The 21,939-nt window shown below is 43.0% G+C and overlaps 1 protein-coding gene across 2 annotated transcripts in view; it reads left to right on the forward strand.

The window, feature by feature from the left end:
- The window catches only part of LOC137351604 (TLE family member 5-like), a 116,325-nt gene extending 95,107 nt beyond the window's left edge, over positions 1-21,218 (forward strand). Inside the window, exons 5-7 of one of the 2 annotated variants that reach the window (XM_068016194.1) lie at positions 11,960-12,022; positions 12,231-12,305; positions 15,168-21,218. In XM_068016194.1, coding sequence (XP_067872295.1) covers positions 11,960-12,022; positions 12,231-12,305; positions 15,168-15,395 — 366 coding nt within the window. In that variant the 3' untranslated portion in view covers positions 15,396-21,218. The remainder of the gene's footprint in view (positions 1-11,959; positions 12,023-12,230; positions 12,306-15,167) is intronic. The other variant, XM_068016195.1, reaches the window with a different exon arrangement.
- The last annotated feature ends 721 nt before the right edge of the window (positions 21,219-21,939 follow it).

Consider the following 21,939-nt stretch of genomic DNA (forward strand, 5'->3'; position numbering starts at 1 on the left):
GTTCCTCAACGTTCTCTGGGGTTAGCAGTGTAGCATTGAGCTTCCACGTCCCTCTGCCAACCTGGTCGTCCTGTAAGTGACAGTCAGCCAGTAAGAGGCAGTGGTCGGAGAAGAACACCGGCTTGACGTCGGTGGATCTGACCGGGACGGGACACAAACAGGAAGTCAATCCTGGAATGGGCAGACTCGTCCGATCTTGACCATGTGTATCTGCGCTGCGCTCCGTCTGCAGATTTGCTGAAGACGTCGTGCAGTTTGGCATCTTTAACTGTTTCTATTAGGAATCTGGATGTAGCGTCCAGTTTGCTGTTGTCACTGCCAGATCGTCCAGCCGCATCGATGATGCAGTTGAAGTCACTGCCTAGGATGACCGGTCTGGTCGTCGCCAGCAGCAGTGGGAGCTGCTGGAAGACGGTCAGCCGCTCGCTGCGTTGTACTGGGGCGTACACGTTGATCAACCGGAGCGGAGCATTGTTGTACATCACGTCTGCTACAAGGAGGCGACCGCCCACCACCTCCTTAACTTCGGAGATGGTGAAGTTACCTCCCCGCAGCAGAATACCCAGGCCGGAGGAACGGCAATCATTACCCCCCGACCAGATCGATGGCCCGTGGGACCACCATCGCGATCACTGCCTGTAGGTGCTGAGGTGTGGTATTCCACAGTCCTGCAGAAACAGTAGGTCGGCTTTGACCGTGGCGATGTGTTTCAACCTTGGATTACATCACGTAGTAGATTTAATGCTACGCACATTAATGGAAGCAATCTTTACACCCATTTTTTTAAAGTTAGTTGTTGCTTCCCATACCATTTGGCCTTGTTCCTGCATACCCATCATGTGAGCAAGCTGTTTCACAATAGTTGGGCTCAGAAACCCCTCCTGGTTTTTCATGCAGGAGTTCTTCCGCTGGGGTGACATCAGGGGGGGTCTTGTAGGCAGCAAAGATTTGGTTATCCTCTGCTGCTTCCATCTGTTCCTCCTCGAAAACATCACTGCTCCCGGTGTCCCGGAGCTGAGATGCGTTGGCCACGTCGTTACGTGTGGCGCTTTGGGGTTGGGGCACGCCGGGCTCATCACAGCTTCCAGTGCCCGGGGGCTGAGATGCTTTATCTTCCATCTCCTTGGAGTTCTGCCACCTCTTTTGAAGGGGCTGTTGTTCCAGCATTCCCCCGTCCAGTGAAGAGGAGCTGTTGCAGTCTGATTCAGAAGGTAGCCTCCTCTTGCCACTGGTTTGGGTGGTGGCCTGTTCCACTTTTGGATGTTTTATCTTTGTGGTTTTCCTCTGGACCACTTGCCACTGACCTGTTTGTCCATCTGCTGCCTCCTCCTCCATTGATTCTGTCTGTGGAGGAGGGGTTTCCGGGCGCAGGGTAGGTGCTGGGTCACTGGTTTCAGCTGCCTCCCCTTCCTTCTCAGGTTGAAGTTCCTCACTGCGGAGAAGGTTGCTGGACTCCTTTCGAACACCGGACGCCTTCGTCGAACCTTCTCCCGGCCTTTCCTTGGACCTTGCTGCCTGAGCATAACTGAGGCAGAGTTTGGGGCAGGTTTTGTAGCACCGCACTGTCTGCTTACAGTCCTTGGTTTGATGGCCTTCTTCCTTGCAGTTCTTGCAAACAACAGTGCTGCAGTTGGCTGCCACGTGACCAGATTTGCCACAGGTGCGGCAAACTCTGGGCTGCCCAGCGTAGACCAAGAAGCCTCAACTTCCCCCGATAGCGAAGCTGGAGGGAGGGTGGATGATGGCTCCACTGGGATCTACCTTCAAGGTCACCTTGACCTGCCGCTTGCTGGTCCAGATCCCAAAGGGGTCCTTGACATCAGTGCTGCTGCCGGCCACCTCGACGTACCTGGCGAGAAAGGTGAGTACATCCACCACCGGAACATGGGGGTTGTAGAGGTGAATCGTCACCACCCGGTCCCGTTGTGACGGAAGCGTGAAGAGCGGCTCCGCTGTGAGGATCGACAGTGGCGCCCAGTCCCCTTTCTCCTTGAACGCCTTCAGGAACTTGATGCATCCCGCCACGTTCCGGAACGTCACGTCGAAGTATCCACTGCTGGGGAAATCCTGCAGGCAGAAGACGCCCGTCACTTGAAATCCGCAGCAATCGAAGAGAATTTTCTTGATTAAGGTGCGATCGACCGGTGCATCTCCTTCTTTGTCCTTCACCACCACCCGAACGGTGTTCCGCACTCCCTGGCCTGAAGCTCGAAGATTGGTTATAGCCATTTTACTCAAAGCCTACCCAGGATCAAAAGGCAATGATCATGGTCTCTTCTCAACCAAGTAAGCACTGATAACAGATACTACACTTGATCTTAGCCAAAAGGCCAACATGACTGCAAGGATGGATATGAGATGCGGAGAGGTGGGGAGAAGCTGGTTCGCCATGAGGCTGCATGTCGCAATGACTGGACCGTGCTCGATGCACCAGCTGGTCATCTCCTGTCCGTCAATTTCGGATGTTAATCCGAGATATTGTCTCCCTGCTCTTGCGGACACCTGACGGCACAATCTGAGGAAGAGCGGAAAGGCATGACGCAACGCTGGTCGTTGATTTCGTTACTGTTTATGGGATGGTGGTCTGCAAAAAATGGCATTAATATAAGCAAATGCAGCTGCCGTAATTCATTTGGTGTTTTCGAGTCTGTCTTCATTTGTCCACTCTTTTCCCTCCGCAATTCCAGGAATTTAGTGCAGAAAAAACACGACTACACTGGGAAACTATAAAATGGCTTGTCTCACACGTGCTCTGAAATGCTATTAAAAGGAAAAACCAGTCTAGAGAGATTAAAACAAATGAGCTGAGGTCAGTACTGTAGAGCCCAGCCCAATTCGGTGATGCTGTGCTATACAGCTCCAGGGGCTTATCTGATTTAAGGCAGTGAATAGCTGAGCTTTTAAAAGAAAAAAGGTAAGTGCTAAATTCTCAGCCCAGTCTGTTAGCTGGTCTCATCCAAGGCTACAGTAAGGATCCTTCAATTGGCTGCAACATATCTACCTTCCCTTTAAAACTAGAGAGGTAAATGAGGGAGCAAGGAATAAAAGGATATGTTGATAGGGTAAGATGAAGTTAAAAGAAGCTTGTCTGGAGCATAATCACCGGCACAGGGCCAAATATCCTGTTTCGGTGCTGTGGGTGGCATGTAGATCGGGGAGAAGAAATTAGACTAGGGTTTCAAATTGAAGGAACATTGCAAAGCACTCCACATCTGTAAATTATAGTGGTTATTATGTAAACCGAAATAACAGCCATTTGTCCGCAGCAAGATCCCATAGAAAGGAAGTGCTCATAGACTGGGCTTGACTGATGCCCACTGTGCTTGAAAAGGCTGGTGGCAGCCATTATCTAGGCTTGCGTTTGAGAAATTGCCACTTGGGCAAGAACTGGAGCCCACCGAGCTAAACACCAGCAAGAAACCAATGCCTTTAGGAGGTGATGGGTGGGAGAGGTGGAGAGCGTTGGCGGAAAATGGACGGGGAAGCAGACGTGATCTATGGGAATTTCTGCTTTGCAAGTTAGTAATAGCTTCAACACCTGTGACAGGTGCTAGGCAGCTTTACTCTAGTCCCAAAAAATGATTAAGCGCAGTTTGTTGTCGCGAGTTTCACAATGAATGTAAGTGCACTCCAGGGGATAGGGACAATGTTGACCTTCATGTTGAAGTGCAGTACTAAAAGCCTCCTTGAAAACTGTCCGTGGTGTCATCACTGAGTGGCCTCGTCATCCCGTGTACATCGTGTGTGTATTGTGTATGGTTGAAGCTGTCATGCAAAAAGAAAACACTGATGCTGGAACTGGCCATCCCAGTGCTAATGTTCAATTCTCCATTTTTTAAGGAAATGGAAACGATACCACAAGCTGTGACGAAAATAAAACAAGCTGCATCTCTTTTGTTGGGTGGGGGGTTGGGTGGGATTTGAAGGCACCAGTGAATGTTCATGCGAATCTATCACCGCTCGTGATTAATCGTTTACAAGAAGGCTGTAATCATTACATCCTTACTGCCTACCTTGGAAGATCAATGAGATTTAGTAAAGCATATTATCACTGAGGGAACTGCTAATTCAATCAGGTCCCGATGTCCAGGCTTACAGCAGCAATTCACTGCCTGTCTGGAAAATAAGTGGTGCGATTAGCAAAGCAATTTGCGGTCTCTGCTCCCATTGTCATAGCAACGGTGGTCAGATCGGTCCAGTTTCCAAGTATCTAAATAAAATTAAGACGCTTCAGCAAATAACTGTCTTCAGGCCATTATTCAGATCTCTTAATCTGCCTGTAATCTCTGCTCTTTGTTCTTCTTACTCTGGTATTAGCTGACAGCTCAATGGGAAAAGATTAACCCTTTGGGTCCTGCAGCTCTGTTCCAAGCTTTAGCATTTTCTCCAGTTATTATGTGCTCATGAATTGCCAATGAATTGGTGCTGCTGGGCCAATGCAGTGTTCAAGGGCATTTTGCTCAGCCAGGACTTTGGAGGGTGAGTCTAGTCATGATGCTCCAACTGTCATGAGCTTCTCCTGCCTCTCAATTTTGTAAGTGTGTATGATTTATCTCCACAAAGTTTCAGACTGTCCTTGAGAGGAAGGAGGTAAAACCGGCCTAACTACATGTTTCCTGTATCTGAGGTATCATCCCAGAGAGGTTGGCCGAGGAAAGAGATTGGTGGCTGCTGCCATCACTGGTTGAACTGTTTTGCCATCCTGATTCAACACATCTTCCTTTAGCAGTCCTCAACAATTTACTGGCTCGGTTCTTTTGATGATTCTAGGGTCATTTGACTCAATTACCATGCGAGGAAATCCATTCCAAATTCTTCACGGCTTGGCATTGGACCATAGAAACGTAGAAACAGGTGGAGGCCATTCAGCCCCACCAGCCGATCCCCTCATTACATGATATCAGGTCTGATCTGTATCTTAACTCCATCTACCTGCATCCCTCAATACCCTTGCCTAACAAAAGTCTAGTGGTCTCAATTAATTTTCAATTGACCCCAGCCTCAACAGCTTGTTAGGGGAATGAGTTTGAAATTTCTGTAACCCTTTGCACGAAGAAGTGTTTTTGACGCCACTCCTAAATAAGCTAGCTCTAATTTTAAGGTTGTGTTGCCTTGTGGTCACTCCCACCAAAGGATATAGCTTGTCCCTACTGCTCCCCCCCCCCCCCTTGCCCTGCCCCTCCCTCTGCCCCCTCTCCCCCCCCCCCCCCCCCCCGTCCCTCTTTTGCTATTCTGATTTGACCCAGGTTTAAAATTATTAACTGAGACGGCTAGATTTTTGTTGGCCAAGGATAATTAACCCTTTCCCCTCCAGCTCCAAGATAAATTCCCAGATTAAATCTAATAAATTGGATTTCTGGCATTTTCCCATACATGGAGTGTATTGTTTTCTCTCCACATAGGCTTCTTCAGGGATATGGGAAACAGGGTGGGTATCTGGGACTTGTGACTACTGCTTCTGTGAAGGATGAACACCAACATGGACTGGTTGAAACGAATGACTATTTTCTATGTTATCTCTGGTTCCTGGTGTCACATGTCATTTGAGGTGAGTTCCTGAGGAATCAGCCAATGATGGTTATTATCTACTTAAGTCTTCTCTTCGTTTTAGAATCATGGAATGATGCAGCACAGAGGAAGGCCATTCAACCCATCATATCTGTGCCAGCTCTTGTGAAAGAGCTAGTCCTGCTCCCTTACTCTTCCCCGTAGCCCTGTAAATTCTTCCCCTTCAAGTCCTTATCCAATTTCCTTTTGGAAGTTATTATTGAATTTGCTTCCACCACCCTTTCAAACAGTACATTCCAGATCCATCATAACTGGCCACATGCTGCTCTGTTTAATTTGTTGTGCTCCTGTGAAGTGCCTTCAGACGTTATGTTAAAGGTGCTATATAAATGCAAATTGCTATTACGTTAAAAATTTCTTCTTTATCTCGCCTCTAGTTTTGTATGTTTGTATAATTCTTTTCCAAGTTTCCTGATTACATACTTTCAGCTTAATTTAGGCGTAACAATCCATGTATTTTCTTTCAGCTGATTTCACTCATTTAAAAACAAATCAAATTTATGGTAAGGAAACAAACAATAAAAACCTGTTCCACTCTTGATTGGAGAAAGTTGGGTAGAAAGAGAAAAGAAGTGTGGTGGTGGTTTTTGTTTTTCTAAAAATGCTGAGCAAATAATTTAACACTAATTTATTCTAGAACCTTCTGAAGAGAAGAAAGTTGCAGGGCTATGGGGAAAGGGCAGTGAAGTGGGACTAAGTGAGTTGTTCCTGCAGAAAGCCGGCATGAACACAATGGGCCGAATGGCGGCCTTCCATGCTATCGCCATTCTATGGTTACAATATCTGTTTTGGTGGATCTTGTAAAAATGGGGGTGGTGTGAAAGCTGTTATTAATTAATAAGAGAATACCCTCTTCTAAAATCTTGAAGGGGGGAGTAAAGGGTCACTATACAATGATGGAAGGGGCTTAAGACAAAGCTTTGAGTGCAATTCAGAATGGAGTGAAATAACCTACAGTCCTTTTGAGACACAATAGGCTTTTTTGTGGTAGAGAAAAAAATGTCAATTTTGCTAAACTCTCCACAGAGGAGTGGCTCCCGCCTACCCAAACTCTCATCACTTAACATCTTTAACACTTGGATTTGAAGCCAAGTCCCAAAGGTAACAGGCAACATTCTAATACCAGTGCCACTCAGCCCCCGATACCAAAACAATCATTAAATGCTAATTTCCATTGAAAACAGTTAAAATCAGCTTTTTGCTGTAATGCGTTGTGGCTTTTAATTTGTGCATTATAAGGAATGGGCGTAGATGATGGAGAATCCATTCATATCGAAGTTGATAATGATTGTACTGTGATAGGCATGACCTTAAAGTGAACCCTTTTATACATTAAAAAAGGTCTCTGTGTTGTAAATTAATAAGGTCGTTAAAAATAGCTTTAGGGAATATGAAGTCCATTTTAAAATAAAATTAGACATTTATGTTTGAGCATTTTTTTTTTCACGTGTTAGAAGGAAGAACTTGCATTTATGGTGTTACTTTGTGTCACACATCCTGAAGCACTTGACAGCCAATGAAGTATGTTTGAAGTGTAACCACGACAGCCAATTTATGCACAGCAAGGTCTCTCAAATAGCAATGAGAATGGCCAGATCATCTGTTTTATGTATTAGTCGAGGGATAAATGCTGGTCAGGACTGGCAAACAGTGGAAGGAGCGCTTGGAAATTCAAGCATCCCATTCGCTCGACTCGCCAATCTCCACCTGCCTCACCTGTGGCAGTGTGCGCAAATCCAGAATTGGACTATTCAGTCACCTAAGGACCCACAACTCTGGAGTGGAAGAAAGTCATCCTCATTCCCGAGGGACTGTCTAAGAGAGAGAGAGCTCCTCTTCTGCTCTTCAAAATAATAGACTGGGATCTTTTATGTCCACCTGAGAGGGCAGACGAGGCCAGGTTTAACATCTTATCTGCTGCACTGGAGTGACATCCTGGATTACGTGCTCAGCTATTGGGAGTACGCCTTGAACTCAAAACCTTCTGATTCCTTTGAGACGTTGAACTAAGACCCCATCTGCCTGTTGAATTGAACATAAAAGATCCAATGACACCATTCAAAGAAGTGTTGGGTGCTCTCTCATTGTACTGCCCTAGTATTTCTTCCTCAGCCAACATCGTTGGAGAGAATAAAAACTCAGATTAGAGGATAATTCTTCATTTGCTGTTTGTGACCTCGCTACACAATTGGCTCCTGTGCTTCTATGCATAACACCATTGATTGTACTTCAAAAGTAATTAATTGGTTGTGAATTGCTTTGAGACATGTAATACTTGTACGCTTGTAAACTTGCTTGTTAAATTGAAGTTCTTGCACTGGCAATTGTTGCAGTAACTGGAACTACTTTCTCCAGATTTCCCATCTGACACAGTACTGAGTAAATAACAAGTTGCTGTACTTGCACTCCTCATCTTGTGTTGCTGAAACCACGAACATGATGCGCAATGTGCCCTTTAATTATTCTTTTAGGCAGCTTTAGACTTGGAACTCAATGCAATGGTGTTTTCTTTTTCTGCAAGTGTGGGCACAATCTTTATAAAGGACGAGGCCAGCAAAGCTAGAGGAAACCTTTACAGTAAGAAGTTCTGCCAACAAGATGTTTGTTGCATAAGGTTCCAGTACGCTGTTTCACTGCATCGAACTAAATCTACAAGGCCCCAGCTGTACCATTTTGAAAACCTGGTCCCTCCAGCAGGATGGAGCTAGGGATCTGAAATAATTTGCCTTTTTAGGAGCAGTTTTTGCACTTGTTAACATTTGCGTTTGGGTTGGATTGTGCTGGGTGGAAAGAATGATAGCTGGGGCCAAGTGCCAACCAGCTTTGCTAAATATGCAGATAAATTGGAATTGTTTATCTGCAGTTTGAGCCCGAGTTTATTGCAACAGTCAAGATGAAGTCTCGATGTTCCATGTCGCTAGTTATGACGAGCTCCTGTTGATCTTAGATTCTAACAGTAGAATAATTGTCACTAAGCCCACTGTGGCTTCTATTCTGACTGTATGGCAACATCAATTCATTGCTGGAAAGTTAACTTTTGTGCTTTGGATTTGTCCACCAGTTGCAATCCCTTGGCAGTTAGCAAAAAAAAGATGGTTTGAGGCTGGAACTGTGCACTAATTTCCTAATCTAGTCATGTAACACATTATAATCTTAACACGTCAGGAGAGGGAGCTTTTTGGCGTTAATGCAAGCTTCCAGTCAGCAACTTCATTACTAATTTGGAAGCATCAATTAGCCCGCCATTTTAATGCGTACCCATTTATTTCCATGCTGATTACAGCAGAATCCTAAAGTGGACTGACTTTAATAAACTGCACCTAGCTCCCCAAAGACCTGGAACTCAGCAATTGTGTGTGTCAGGCTGTGTTCTGCTCCAGCTGTGCCTAAAGCCACACTTGCATATTGATGTATTATGCAATCGATCAACTACATCAGCTTGCTCATTTAAATTAATCTGTCCACCTTTTATTTAGATTTTTTAGATTTAGAGATACAGCACTGAAACGGGCCCTTCGGCCCACCGAGTCTGTGCCGACCATTAACCACCCATTTATACTAATCCTACACTAATCCCATATTCCTACCACATCCTCACTTGTCCCTATATTCCCCTACCACCTACCTATACTAGGGGCAATTTATAATGGCCAATTTACCTATCAACCTGCAAGTCTTTTGGCTGTGGGAGGAAACCGGAGCACCCGGAGGAAACCCACGCAGACACAGGGAGAACTTGCAAACTCCACACGGTACCCAGAATTGAACCCAGAATAGAGCTGTGAGGCTGCGGTGCTAACCACTGTGCCACTGTGCCGCAGTTAGGTGGGAGGAAGAAAAAATCCTGCGTTATATTGAATTTACCAGAAGGCCAGACTAATATAGGTATCCTCGGAGCTTTCATACGTTTTATTGTAATTTAAGATCCAAAATCAGAAACCCTTCCTTCTTTGGTCTGGAATATAATCCCAAGACTGACCATAAACCGCTGCTGTTTGTAGAACTGGTCACAATATAATGCCTTATGAAAAGTTCCCGCGAGCCTTATTTTCCTTCCTAAATTTCTCATCTGTACCACAGCTGCAATCACAAATAATGCTGAAATGTAGTATATTGGCTAATGACGTATGTTGAGTGTATCAGACTTGAGTGGAACGGGTGACTTTGGACCTATAGTTCCCAAAGCGCTCCACTATTGGGGTTTTCCTTGCCTCATGTCTGGGTCCGTTTGGACTAATTGAAAGCAATTGATTTTATTGGTTTAAAAAAAAACACTGCTACAATTTGTCAACAACTCCACTACTCTTGTACCTGGAATTCTCTTGCCAAACCACTCTGCCTCCTCTACCTCTCCCTTCAAAATGCTTCTCAAAATCGACCTCTTTGACCAAGCTTTTGGTCACTTGTCCTAATATGTCCTTATATGGCATGGTATCATATTTTGTTAGCACGCCTGTGGGAGTACCTTGGGATGTTTTACTAAATTTAAAGGAGCTCTATACATACAAGCTATTGTATCATGTGACTACCAGGAGGGTAAAAGGTGAACTCGATGGACTATGGTCTATAATTGTCCAGCATTCTTATGTTCATATAAATTTGGTGGTGTCACAAGGGTTTAAGTGAAGTACAATATTCAGGTGTAATTTTTGTGCTATGTCCATTTGGACTGTGAAAAACACACCCAGCAGTACAATTATCTGTACAGATTTTGTCCTTTGTAAGTTGGAGTGTCTCCAGAGAGAGCTTTTTGAAACATGTAACAGTGGGGGCGAAGTACTGGTGGTTATAGGTCTGTCATGGTGTCATAGCACTGGGAGCAATTTGTGGTGATGTATTCAGAGCAGCACACAAGAAGCATATTGGCAAACCATTAAATGGACCTGGCTTAACTGACTTTTTTTTTGTACTTGTACCATTGCACTAAATATTCTGTGACAGCACTGAGAACACATAATTAGGAGACTGTTACTAGGCAGCTGGATCTTGAGAGGGTCAGATGACGTAATGAATCTCACGATTCAGAACGTCTGTTTTTTTTTTCCCTTAAAGACTCTGCTGTTTTTTTTGTACTGGGAGCATTGTGGGCAAGCCTTGTCCTGCAAGTTTTTAACAACTAGCCCCTCAAGTCTCCATGTTATCATTTTTGATAGGTTGGGCATGTAGAAATGCCTCTCTAAGATGTGCAGCAGAGCATCTATGCATTCCCTTTCTGGAAATGTGTTGAGAGGGCTGAGATAAGGCACTCATCATGTGGAAGGATGCAGCCACGAACCTACGATCAACTGTTCCAAGGCATTGCCAAACCTGTGTTCTGTATATTTACAGCTAGTCTGGAACTGTCTGTAGTAGGGAACGGTCAGGAGTGAGATTTATGACTAAAATTAATGAGGCAAATCTCAAAACATTTTTGGGCATTTGACCCTAAAAATGTCCTCTCCATTAGTTTTAACAAATGAGTTTATGCATTTGGGAGAAATTCTTCTGTACTGCCTTAATTAAGTTAACTAATTGGAAATGAGCTGGTTTAATAACTTTGCAAAATAGTGGGAGAGGGTAAACCTTTTGTTTCTAAAGGGTGGGATATGTCAGAATGAAGTCATATAACAGCACTGAAGGAAGCCATTTGGCCCATGAAGTCCATGCCAGCTCTCTGTAGAGCATTCCAGTCAGTCCCATTCCCTTGCTGTAGCCCTGTAAGTTTATTTCCCTCAAGTGCCCATCCGGTTTCGTTTTGAAATCCTTGATCGTCTCCACTTCCAGCACCCTCGTAGGCAGCGAGTTCCAGATCATTACTACTCGATGCATATAGAAGTTCTTCTTCACATCCCCCCCCCACCGCATCTCTTGCCCAAAATCTTAAATCTGTGTCACTTTGTCCTTGTGCAATCAGCTAATGAGAACAGCTTTTCTTTGACTACCTTATCTAAACTTGCCTTAATGTTCTATTTTTAAACCAAAATGAATTGAGATTTGACATGTCTGGGCATTTGTGTTTCTCAATGGTTTGCATTTGTGCTAGTAGAATAAATGGTTGATCCTAGTGGCTGTAAGGGTTTTAATCAACCACTTGTGGGTTATAAGGTCATCCTGCTCCAAGAGTAAACTGTTAATCCCTGTTCATTGACATGACATTTCATGTGAAAAAAATAACAATTTATAACTTCATGAAGTCTTGATGGAAGTTTCTTTTCGTTGAGCTTGTTTGCTATTAAAGCTGTCACTGGAGTTGCTGCAGAGTAGCCTTTAGTCCTGGCCAGCCCTTGGGTGGGAATTTTTATTGGATTGCCCAAAATAGATTGAGTTTTACAACACGCCGTGACAAAAGCAATTGGTGTGCAGTCATAAATGCTTTCTGAACAAGCTGAATATTTTTTTTCTTCTGTTGTAGGCTGAAATTGTCAAAAGATTGAATGGAATCTGTGCTCAAGTCATCCCCTTCTTATCTCAGGAGGTAACTATGTCTCAATTCTGTCTGACTGTTAAACGGTAACGTCAATGCAAGATCCATCAGCCATTAATGGTGATGTAGCTAGAGTTCTGTTTTGAGTGTCAAAAGCTACAAAATGCTGACTAGTGCTCGCTATCTCTCCAGTTTGGAAAGTTGTACTCTGACAATCTTTGGTCTGATTACATTTGTTTCTCTTTTGTCTTTATTTCAGCATCAGCAACAGGTGGTTCAGGCCATAGAACGTGCAAAGCAAGTGACTGCCCCGGAGCTTAATACTGTCATCAGGGTATGTCTGCTGTATTCATTTACACATGCACACACACTCTCTCTCGCTAAATCCATCAATAAGGCTTAGGTCGGTAGTCCTAGCTTACTTTGATTTATACTTCAAAGGCTGCGTGTAATGCCATGGGAGGGTTGGGAAGCAGTGCAATTGTGGGAAAGGCTCAAAGTGACCTATGCTGTTACTGTAGCAATGCAAGCTAGCAGTAAATTCACAGTTTTCCCCTCCCCTCCTGAAGTTACTGACCCGTGCTGAAGCAAGTGGCCTTTCCATAAGTAAGCAATGTCTGTCTCTGGTGCCTAGTTCAAGTGATCATGCTTCATTGTCTGAACCCAGACATGGGGAAGCTATTCTGCCACAAGGAGCATCACAGCAAGGCCTACTCGACGTCCACATTTTCCATTAGGAAAGGACAAGGACAGCGGACGCATGGGAGCGCCACCGAGTCACTCACTATCCTAACTTGAAACTGTATTGCAGTTCCTTCCCTGTCACTGGGTCAGAAACCTGGAACTCCCATCCTAACAGCACTGTGGACACCACATGGACTGCAGTGGTTCAATAAGGCGGCTCACCACCACCTTCTCGAGGACAATTAAGAATGGGTAATAAATGCTGACCTTGCCAGCCATCCATCCCAAGAGCACATTAAAAAAAAAAATGACTGATAACCCTGTCTCTTTCTTTCTGTTCCCCTGCCCATCCTCCCTTCCCTTCCAGGAATGCTGTGAGCAATCGTAACATTCTGGTTGAGGTAAACTAATGCAGTGTAGACTGGAGTTTGAACCTGGAACCTTCAGAGATTGTGCAGCGGATATGTAGCTTTTAATTGCTTCCCATCTTTAAAATGTCTCCTAAATACTTAGATTATCTGACATTATTATCGAATGTTTGAGAGTGAGAGCAGCTGGTACCTCTGGGAAAATTACAGTAAAATGTCACTAACATTTTCTGGCAGAAGATGCCTTTTTTATGACCTCCTCCTCACTACTTCTACCTCCTTATCTGCACATCTCCCAAAAACACTGTTAAAGATGGTTGCCATTACCACAGTAATTCCTGCTGCCTATTACTTTCCTGCCCCGCAACTAACAATGCATTTGAAACAAATAAGGTGTGGTCACTTTAAGGGAATAGCATTTCCAAAATATTTTTTGGCCACTGCTGGCCCACCTTCCCTTCACCTGTGTCTCAACTGAGCTGCTGCTCCTCATGTCACTGAGCCTTTATTCATTGGCTGTTTGGCTATGGGCTGTTACAAGTCTTGTTCCCTTCCTCTTGCTATCCAATAGGAGAGAGAGAGAAAAGGAATGTTGGGAGGTGCAGTTATCCCACGATCTCTAGATCTCGAAGGTTGTTCATTTAAACTGTAGGACCTGTACATTTTGCAGAATTAGTAGTCACACAGTTTTTCCTCTTTCATCTTGCTGTGGGGAAATTCTTTTCGACTGGTCAGGGTGGGACATCTAAGGAGCTGCAGGTGCCATCGCACATGCCTTCACTCTGGTGCAACTTGCATTACTGCATTCCTACATTACAACAGTGACTATTTCAAAAGTACTTAATTGGCCATAAATTGCGGGAAGATGGAACTGAGGTAGAAGATTAGCCACCATCGTATTGAATGGTCGAGCAGGCTCAAAGGGCCGAATGGCTATCTCTCTGCTCCTATTTCTTGTGTCCTTATGTAAAGTGCTTTGGGACACCCTGAAGTCATGAAAGGCACTATATAAATGAAACTTGCCTGTACTCACTCTGCTCTGTTGCCCATGTTTACTCTGTCCCTTTCTTTCATGAGAGCACCTTTCTTTGGGATCATGACCCTTGATGAAAAAAATCAGCATAAAACAAGTGAAATTGAGTCCGTAGTGTAGTGGGAGACTGGCAGAAGCACGTTATTTCCAAAATGTTAAACTGTTGTCCAATTAGACAATACTTGTGTCTTTTGCACCTACTATATACTACAAGCTAAACAAGTCACAACTGATGAGTGGTCTTCCCGTTACCCTCGTTGAGAATGGAGATTGACCCTTTAGCTTCAGTTTTTATTGAAACATCAATGTGGTTTGCAGACATGTGGCTGCTGTTGTGTTTTTGACACATGACGATGAACTACTGTATAGATTTTTTTTTAGCAGGGAAGGGCGGGTAAGCTAGTTTAGTAGATTTGTTCCCACGTACTGACTGAGGCTGTTCAGAGGATGTTTCTTTTCTTGATTTGAATTTTTTTAAAAATATGAAATAGCTGATCTGGGAGGAAATGGCCTGTAATGTACACTATGCAATGAGTAATGAATTACAAGTTGTTTAACGTTTTCTGGACATCATTCTGCTGTTGAGTTTCAGTTTACTGCACAAAACCAGAACCTGATTTTCGGGGGGAAAAACGATGCCTCAGCCATAATAAGGATTTTAAAAGGAGAACACAATATAATTTCTCCAGTGTGCACAAGCTTTTCTGTCATGAAATGAATTGCAAAGCTTTAATCAAATCTCATTGTTCAGGTGTTTTATAAAAAGCTCAAAGCCTCGCACTTTGTAATGTGACATTCTCTGAACCCCTCAAAATAGATTGGAGCCTCATGATTCGCTCCCTGCTATCCATTATTCTATATGTTTTGAACCAGTGGGATTGAGTGCTTGTTCTGCTATTGTGCCTGGCAAGGCTCAGTACAATAATCAATCAACTGCTCACTTCTGCTTGCTGAAGAAGAGAGCTGTTCCTTCCAGAACATGAGGGTAATACCGCATTGTAACAAAGTCGTCGTTGCTCCTCTTGCTGCAGCCACAACAGTTTTCCCTTTTTCTTTCTCCCTTTTGCACCTTGGTTAGCCTCTGACCACCTTTTCTTTGTGTTCCCTGCAGCAGCAGCTTCAGGCGCAACAGCTGTCTCACCTCCACGGTCTCACAGTGCCGCTCACCCCACTTCCAGCTGGCCTGCAGCCTCCCGTCATCCCTTCGGTCAGTGCCAGTGCAGGACTTCTGGCATTATCCAGCGCCCTGGGCTCACAGATCCACCTCGCTACGAAAGATGACAAGAACCACCATGATGGCGACCACCAGAGAGATGAGGGGGTACAGAAACCGGATTAGGAACTTTTGAGGATCACTCAACACAAAATCCTTAAAATGATCTTTGGTGTTTGTTTTAATGCCTGTATATATCTCGGAGGTGGCAATTTTGTGCTGTGTATGTTATTATTTAGGAGAACAAAGCCTATTTTAAAGCTGCAGTATATTATTAAAAGCAACTTTGTTTTGGCATGAACAAAGCAGGAATACACTAAGTTTGACGTTGTCTCGGACGAGGGTGTAACTTATTGGCTTGTCCGCCTGATGGACATTCTAGTGTTCTACATTTTCAAGATAAAAGCTTCTGATTCAGTCAGTCTATTGGAATCGTGCTTGGCAGGAATTGCTTTTCCTATAATTGTTCCCCAAATTGGGCTGTTGAGTAATTCACTCTAAGTGAATGACCTGTAAAGTGCAGCTCAGTACATTCTCAGAAACCAAAGCAAATTTGCCTAATTGATGGTAAGACGGCTGATGGTAAAGTTACCATATCTTGTCCTTTCTTACAGGTGGCCTGTTAACACATTCTTAATCTGTTATGAGAACAAATCTTTAATAGGATAATAAATAGAGCAGAGTCATCTGAAACAATCTTTAACATCATCTGAATGTTTCTATAGATCTACAACGGTTTGAGTTTGCTTTCTTGCTGCCTAGGAAGCAATATTCCTCATAAGGACTTGTCTTGACATTTTGGTCTACAGTCCTAAGTTTCACATACCAAGTCAGCATTTGAAACTTCCTCAGTAGAAGATCTACTGATCAAGTCATTGATGATCATTTAAAATTATTTTATTATCGGCTCATTCCTGGATGGGAAGGAGGAATATAATAGCTTTCTTCAGTTATGCCAAAATGCAGCAAATCTGGCGGAAGAGTTCAGCAGGAGAGCTCCTTGCGTTTTTCTGTTGAGTTTGGTGAGGCAATCAAAATGGTGACATAAGCACCTCCTTGAAATGCAACTTGAAGCAAAGTGGCTATTTCATTTTTTGTTACAAACACTCGAGCCTTGTGTAGATCTTTATAAAATGTTGTGGATGAGCTCTTGAAAGGAACCGATGGCTGTGCAATCGGATATTTCAAAAGCCACAGTAACCAGAAGCTGGGGGAGGGAAGGGTGTAGCCATCTTTCCATGTTGACGAGCAATTCTTTGACTTCAAGCTAAATGTTGTAGACAACGGTGGGCCTGATATTCATCCGCAATGCCCTCATACTGTGGATGGCTTTTTGTCCCAAAGAATTGTACATTGCAGTTTTTAATTATTGGCAATGGGGTGGGGAATTGTAATTTTCATTTTGCCTTTTGGTTGACTGCTTATAAGGAATGGCATATCAATCAAGAGACAGGATCCATAAAGGGGGTCGAGGATGAAGTGGGACAAGTTGGAGCTGCAGTCATTTTCTTGTTTGCTATTGAGATGCTGTCAGTCATGGTTAGCAATGGACATTTGTATGTCATGGCTAGGGTTTATAGCATATACAGTTTCCTACCCCTCAACCCTCACCCCCACCAAGTAGAAAAGTTTAAAGGCCACACAATTAACACCATAGTTAATTTTGTGAAGGAACAGATGACAATTTGGGTTCTAAGGCACTTCATGGTGTTTCATGAGGCCATTCTTTGCAAATATAACTCAGCCTGTGGAATAGATTCGTGCCATCCGCAGTTGCTTGTAATTGACATGCCAGTTTTAGCCCTGATCTACAATGGGCCTAATGAATGGGTCTTATAAATCCTCCAATTTTAGGTACTTCTCACCCAAGCTTATGGACAGAGAAGATGGAAATTGGCGTCAGTATGTTAATCTCAGGAACAGCATAGACCCCCACTGATAACAGCCAACCACCATTAATTAGAATCTCCCTCATGCGTGTGTCATTTGGCAATATGCAATTTGGAAGATTAGTGCACCTTAATATGGTCACACTTGGGTCACTCTCAAACTTGGGCTCTATTTGGGGATTGGGGAAAGCTTTGGAATCTAAATTGGTTTTTGTTTTAAGTGTAGCCTGTATTAGAGCAAATACGGTATATTTTGTTCCTTGTGCATATATTCTGGTTACTGAGCGTTTTGTTGCAGGTCACTCTTTTCAGTGGATTAGCTAGGCCTTTCTTGTGTCAGAAGTAGTGAACAGGACCACAGTGCTATTTTGCTTGAATAAAATTAGGATTTCATGGTGGATTTCCAAATGAGGACTTCATTGAAATCAGTGTTGAACTACAATATATATACTACAGCTTTAAACATTAGACCATTGCAAGTATCTTCAGTTCTTTTATTTGCTTATGATTTAAAACCAGTTTCCTTGCTACTGCTTCTGGCTGGCTCTCTGCCACCTCCCTCTGACATGCCAGATACAATTACTCAGTGAAAACTGGCTCATATCCCTCGACTTGCAGCTGAATTATATACTTGGCAGAAAATGGTCCAAAGATGGTAACTTTCTATGGAGCATATGTAAGCATTCAGTCATAAAATGACTGCTTTTAAGAGTAAAGTTCAAAGTGAAACTAAACTCTAATGGGGAAGTGGTAGTTTTCATTGCATTATTTGTTTATTTGTAACATTTTAATCTGTTTTTGTGTTCATGCAAAGCAGTTTTTGCTTAATGAATCAAAAAAGACTGCAGAACTGGGAGCAGGCAAATTAATGATTTGACACACGAGTGCGTTTAAGTAGGACAAAAGCTGTCTCCAATCTGAGGCGGGCGGTGGGGGAAGAGAGTGTCTCGCCCAATTTTCGTTTTGCTGCACAGGCGGCAGTATTGCTCCAGCCTGTTGGAATTCAGCCACATAGTGGGCAGGTGGAAGCAAATCGTTCTCCCTGCCCCACCCCCAACCCAAACTCTCACTCAGTTGCTTTGCTTGCAAACAATCCACTGCTAATTTAAACCAAATACCAGTTAACTTTGCATGATGTGTGCATGTGCACAAGGACTGTGTGCATTGCCATAACCAATAGCCGCAATATGCATATGACCCAGGGCTGACTAGCTTTCATGTTACTTTTTAAAAAAATTTAAATTGCAACAGAGCTGGGTGCCAGTATATCTGTGATCCATCCAATTGCTGAACAGTCGAAACATGGAGTGACTTCAGACCAGCCATATAAGGGAGCCCTTAGATGCTGAGAACCTTCCTCGGGTATTCTGGATCTGCTTAAGCCTCCAGGTATATGCACTTATTTAGGCTGCCATTGTTTTTGCATCGGCTAAAAGTGATGTAGTTGAGGCTTTTTAGTTCCTGAGTGAAACATCCCCTATTCCTATTAAAATAAGTGCATTGCATTTCACTTAGAAGTGCTCCACTTGCATAGATACAAATCAGTGTGGTGCTCAGAGCAGCAGAATTGAAATCTGTGCACTTGAGGTAACTGGAGGCCTGGTGCTTGGGCATCTTAGCCTGGTCCCCAATGGCACCCTGCCGCCCCTTTTGAATATTGCACAGAGGAGGTGGTTCACACAGGAAGGGAATCTACAGTGGCGTCATCTGCCCTGAATTCTTAACCGGAGAAGAGATTTTCGTCAGTTGGCCTAAAGAAATAAAACTGCAAGTGCTCTGGCTGCTGCAGTCAGAACTGGCAGATGCACTCGCAGAAATTAAATGGAGGCAAAAGTGAGTCATGGGGAGAACTTCTTTGCCATTCGGGCTTTCCTTTTTTAAAAAAATAAATAAATTGAGTAATAGTTCACTAAAAGGCTCTTTGCCACTTCAACTAAATATGACCCCTTAAGAACTCCTTTGTGTAAAACTAAAACAAAAATCATCTTGTAGCTTTTGGCAGCACTACCTATCTCACATTTGACATATTAAAAAAAAAAAACACGCACACTGGCTCCATGCCAGTACAAGAATACGTTCTGTACAGCTGCAGTAAACATATAAAATCATGGTGATATACAACTGGGTGAGCAGCAGCTGAAAGAGAATGGACAGATGAACGTTGCCCCTCCAAATCCTTTACTATATTAATTTTGAGGAGAGTCTCTACCCACAAAACATGAGCCTGCCTCTTCAATTTGCACCTGCTGGAGACCAGCTCCATATTTCCAAAATTTGTGGTTTGTTCTCCTTGTCACAACCTGTATAGCAGTTCTGTAACCATCCAGATCCTCTCAAAATGGGCAGCACAGAGGCGCAGTGGTTAGCACCGCAGCCTCACAGCTCCAGTGACCCGGGTTCAGTTCTGGGTCCTGCCTGTGCAGAGTTTGCAAGTTCTCCCTGTTACCGCGTGGGTTTCTGCCGGGTGCTCCAGTTTCCTCCCACAGCCAAAGACTTGCAGGTTGATGGGGCAATTTTACAATGACCAATTTACCTTAGTGTAGGTAAGTGGTAGGAGAATTGAGGGAAGTTGGGGATGTGGTAGGAAATATGAGATTAATTAAATATGGGATTAATGTAGGATTAGTATAAATGGGTGGCTGATGGTCGGCACAGACTCGGTGGGCCGAAGGGCCTGTTTCAGTGCTGTATCTCTATGACTCTAAAATATGCCAGGATTCCATTGAATTAAACCAAATTTATAGTTGAATGAAACAGTCACTTACTAACCTGGCCTTAGTCAGCAGTGACAGTGAGAAATTAATAGTTTTTTTTTTAAAAAAAGGATCTTGCACCTGAATTATTAGCCGCCCTAAAATAGTGATGGTCACTATCTAAATTGTTGCAGATATGTTTTAAGATGAAATGTGATAAGTGGTCACTTTTTTAACTTAATGTTTTTTTATTTAATGAAATGAATTGTACATGTCGCATGCACTTAGGTGCCTCGCCTCCTTTAAGTCAAGCATGATATATAACCGTGTCAATATCTGCAGTTAGTACAAAAACAAATGAAAGAGCTGTGTGCTTGTACAGGTTGCTATGTCTGATCCATCCCAGCAACCTGCATGGAAACAGTGTGCAATATCAGTGTTGCACTCCCAGATTAGATCGGGCGGAAAGGAAAATGACTATCCTGACCTGCATTATTAGCTAATAATGTATTCAAATTTAATGAGTTATAATGGGAATGTTTTACTTTGAAAAGGTAATTATATGTCAAAGTAATTGTTAACCCATTGAATATAAAAAGTGCTTTATCACTCTTATAAACACTTTCTATTTACCAATTGTTCTCTAAAATTCAAATGCAGAATATTAAGTAGAATTATGGAATTTTATAAAACTCTGCTCAATTTCACAGTACTCTTTGAATAAACTACAAATGTAAGCTTGCTCTATAGTGGGACCCTATTTAAGATCAACTCTGATCAAATCCCTTTTGAGAAGTACTTTTTGTTTTAAAGAAAAAGAACACCCACCCAAATTTAAAGGTTTTTTTGGCCTTCCAAAACTTGTGAACTGTTCCCATTTTGGTAGATCGGACTTGGTCTTCATTGAAGAAACTCTTTAATCTCCAATGTATTTATTTTCAAGCTTTCGCAGTCCCCAAAGGGTTAATAAGGCTCCCAGAGATGAACGATCCTTTTGAGACCTTCCTGAATGTCATTGCATAATGCATAACCTCTGGTACAACAGAATTAAAGAAAGTTATAATTATTGAATTAATCCATCTGATGCTGTGACTTCAGAGCTTCAAATCACTTAAAATTATTAAAACACTTTGCTTTAAGTCCATTTGTTTCCACTGGTGCAGCAAAGGCTGTATGCTGCACTTGCACCAGTATCAGTTTGTATGAATATGTATGCAAATTGTGTTGAAGATTAATGTGGCGGTGTTTTAAAAAAAAACATTTATTATGTCTTAAATAAAACAAAAGTGTATCAAATTAGTTCGCTAGTGCTGTAAGGAAATATCTATGGTGCCTTACAAATAAAAGCAAATGTGATTAAATTATAAGGTGGATGTGGCTGTGCTTTTTTTTTTGTCTTCCCCACTGCAAATCTGATCATTTTATAAGTGTTGTATGTCATCTGGGTTGCTCCTCGAGTATTGGTGTGGATTTTATAGTGCTATCATTGCAGAGGTGAAACAATGAAACATTAGAAATGAGAACCAAAGAAATCAATGTAAGGCATCACTATTATGGTAAGAGGTCTGTTCGTTTAAAATTAAACTTTTTTTTTTACCAGGGAGCTCCTCAGACAAAGCTATCCCCCGCCAGAGAGGAAAGAAAGACTTGTGTTTATATGGCAGCTTTCAAAGCCTCTGGTCATCCCAAAAGGCTTTATAGATAATAAAGCCCTTTTGAAGTGTAGTCACTGTTGTAATGTGGGAAACGTGGCAGCCAATTTATGCACAGCAAGCTCCCACAAACATTGCCCGAGTGTGTGGTGGATTCCAAGATGAGAGTACAACCACTGCTCACACCTAAATTTGCATTTATATAATGCCTCTCATGCCCTCAGGATATATCAGTGCTGCTTTTTGAAATGTTGTATTTTATGTAAACAAACATGACTGCCAATTGGAGTACGCCATCAGCGATAAGATAAATGATCAGTTCATCTATTTTTGGTGGTGTTTAGAAGTGAATGCATTTCAGAAGACTAGCAGAATTCCCTGCTAGTGCAAATGTACTCTGGGTGGGGGACTTCACTATCCATCGCCAAGACTGGCT

The sequence above is a fragment of the Heterodontus francisci genome, chromosome 36 (assembly GCF_036365525.1).
Source record: "Heterodontus francisci isolate sHetFra1 chromosome 36, sHetFra1.hap1, whole genome shotgun sequence".
NCBI lineage: Eukaryota > Metazoa > Chordata > Chondrichthyes > Heterodontiformes > Heterodontidae > Heterodontus > Heterodontus francisci.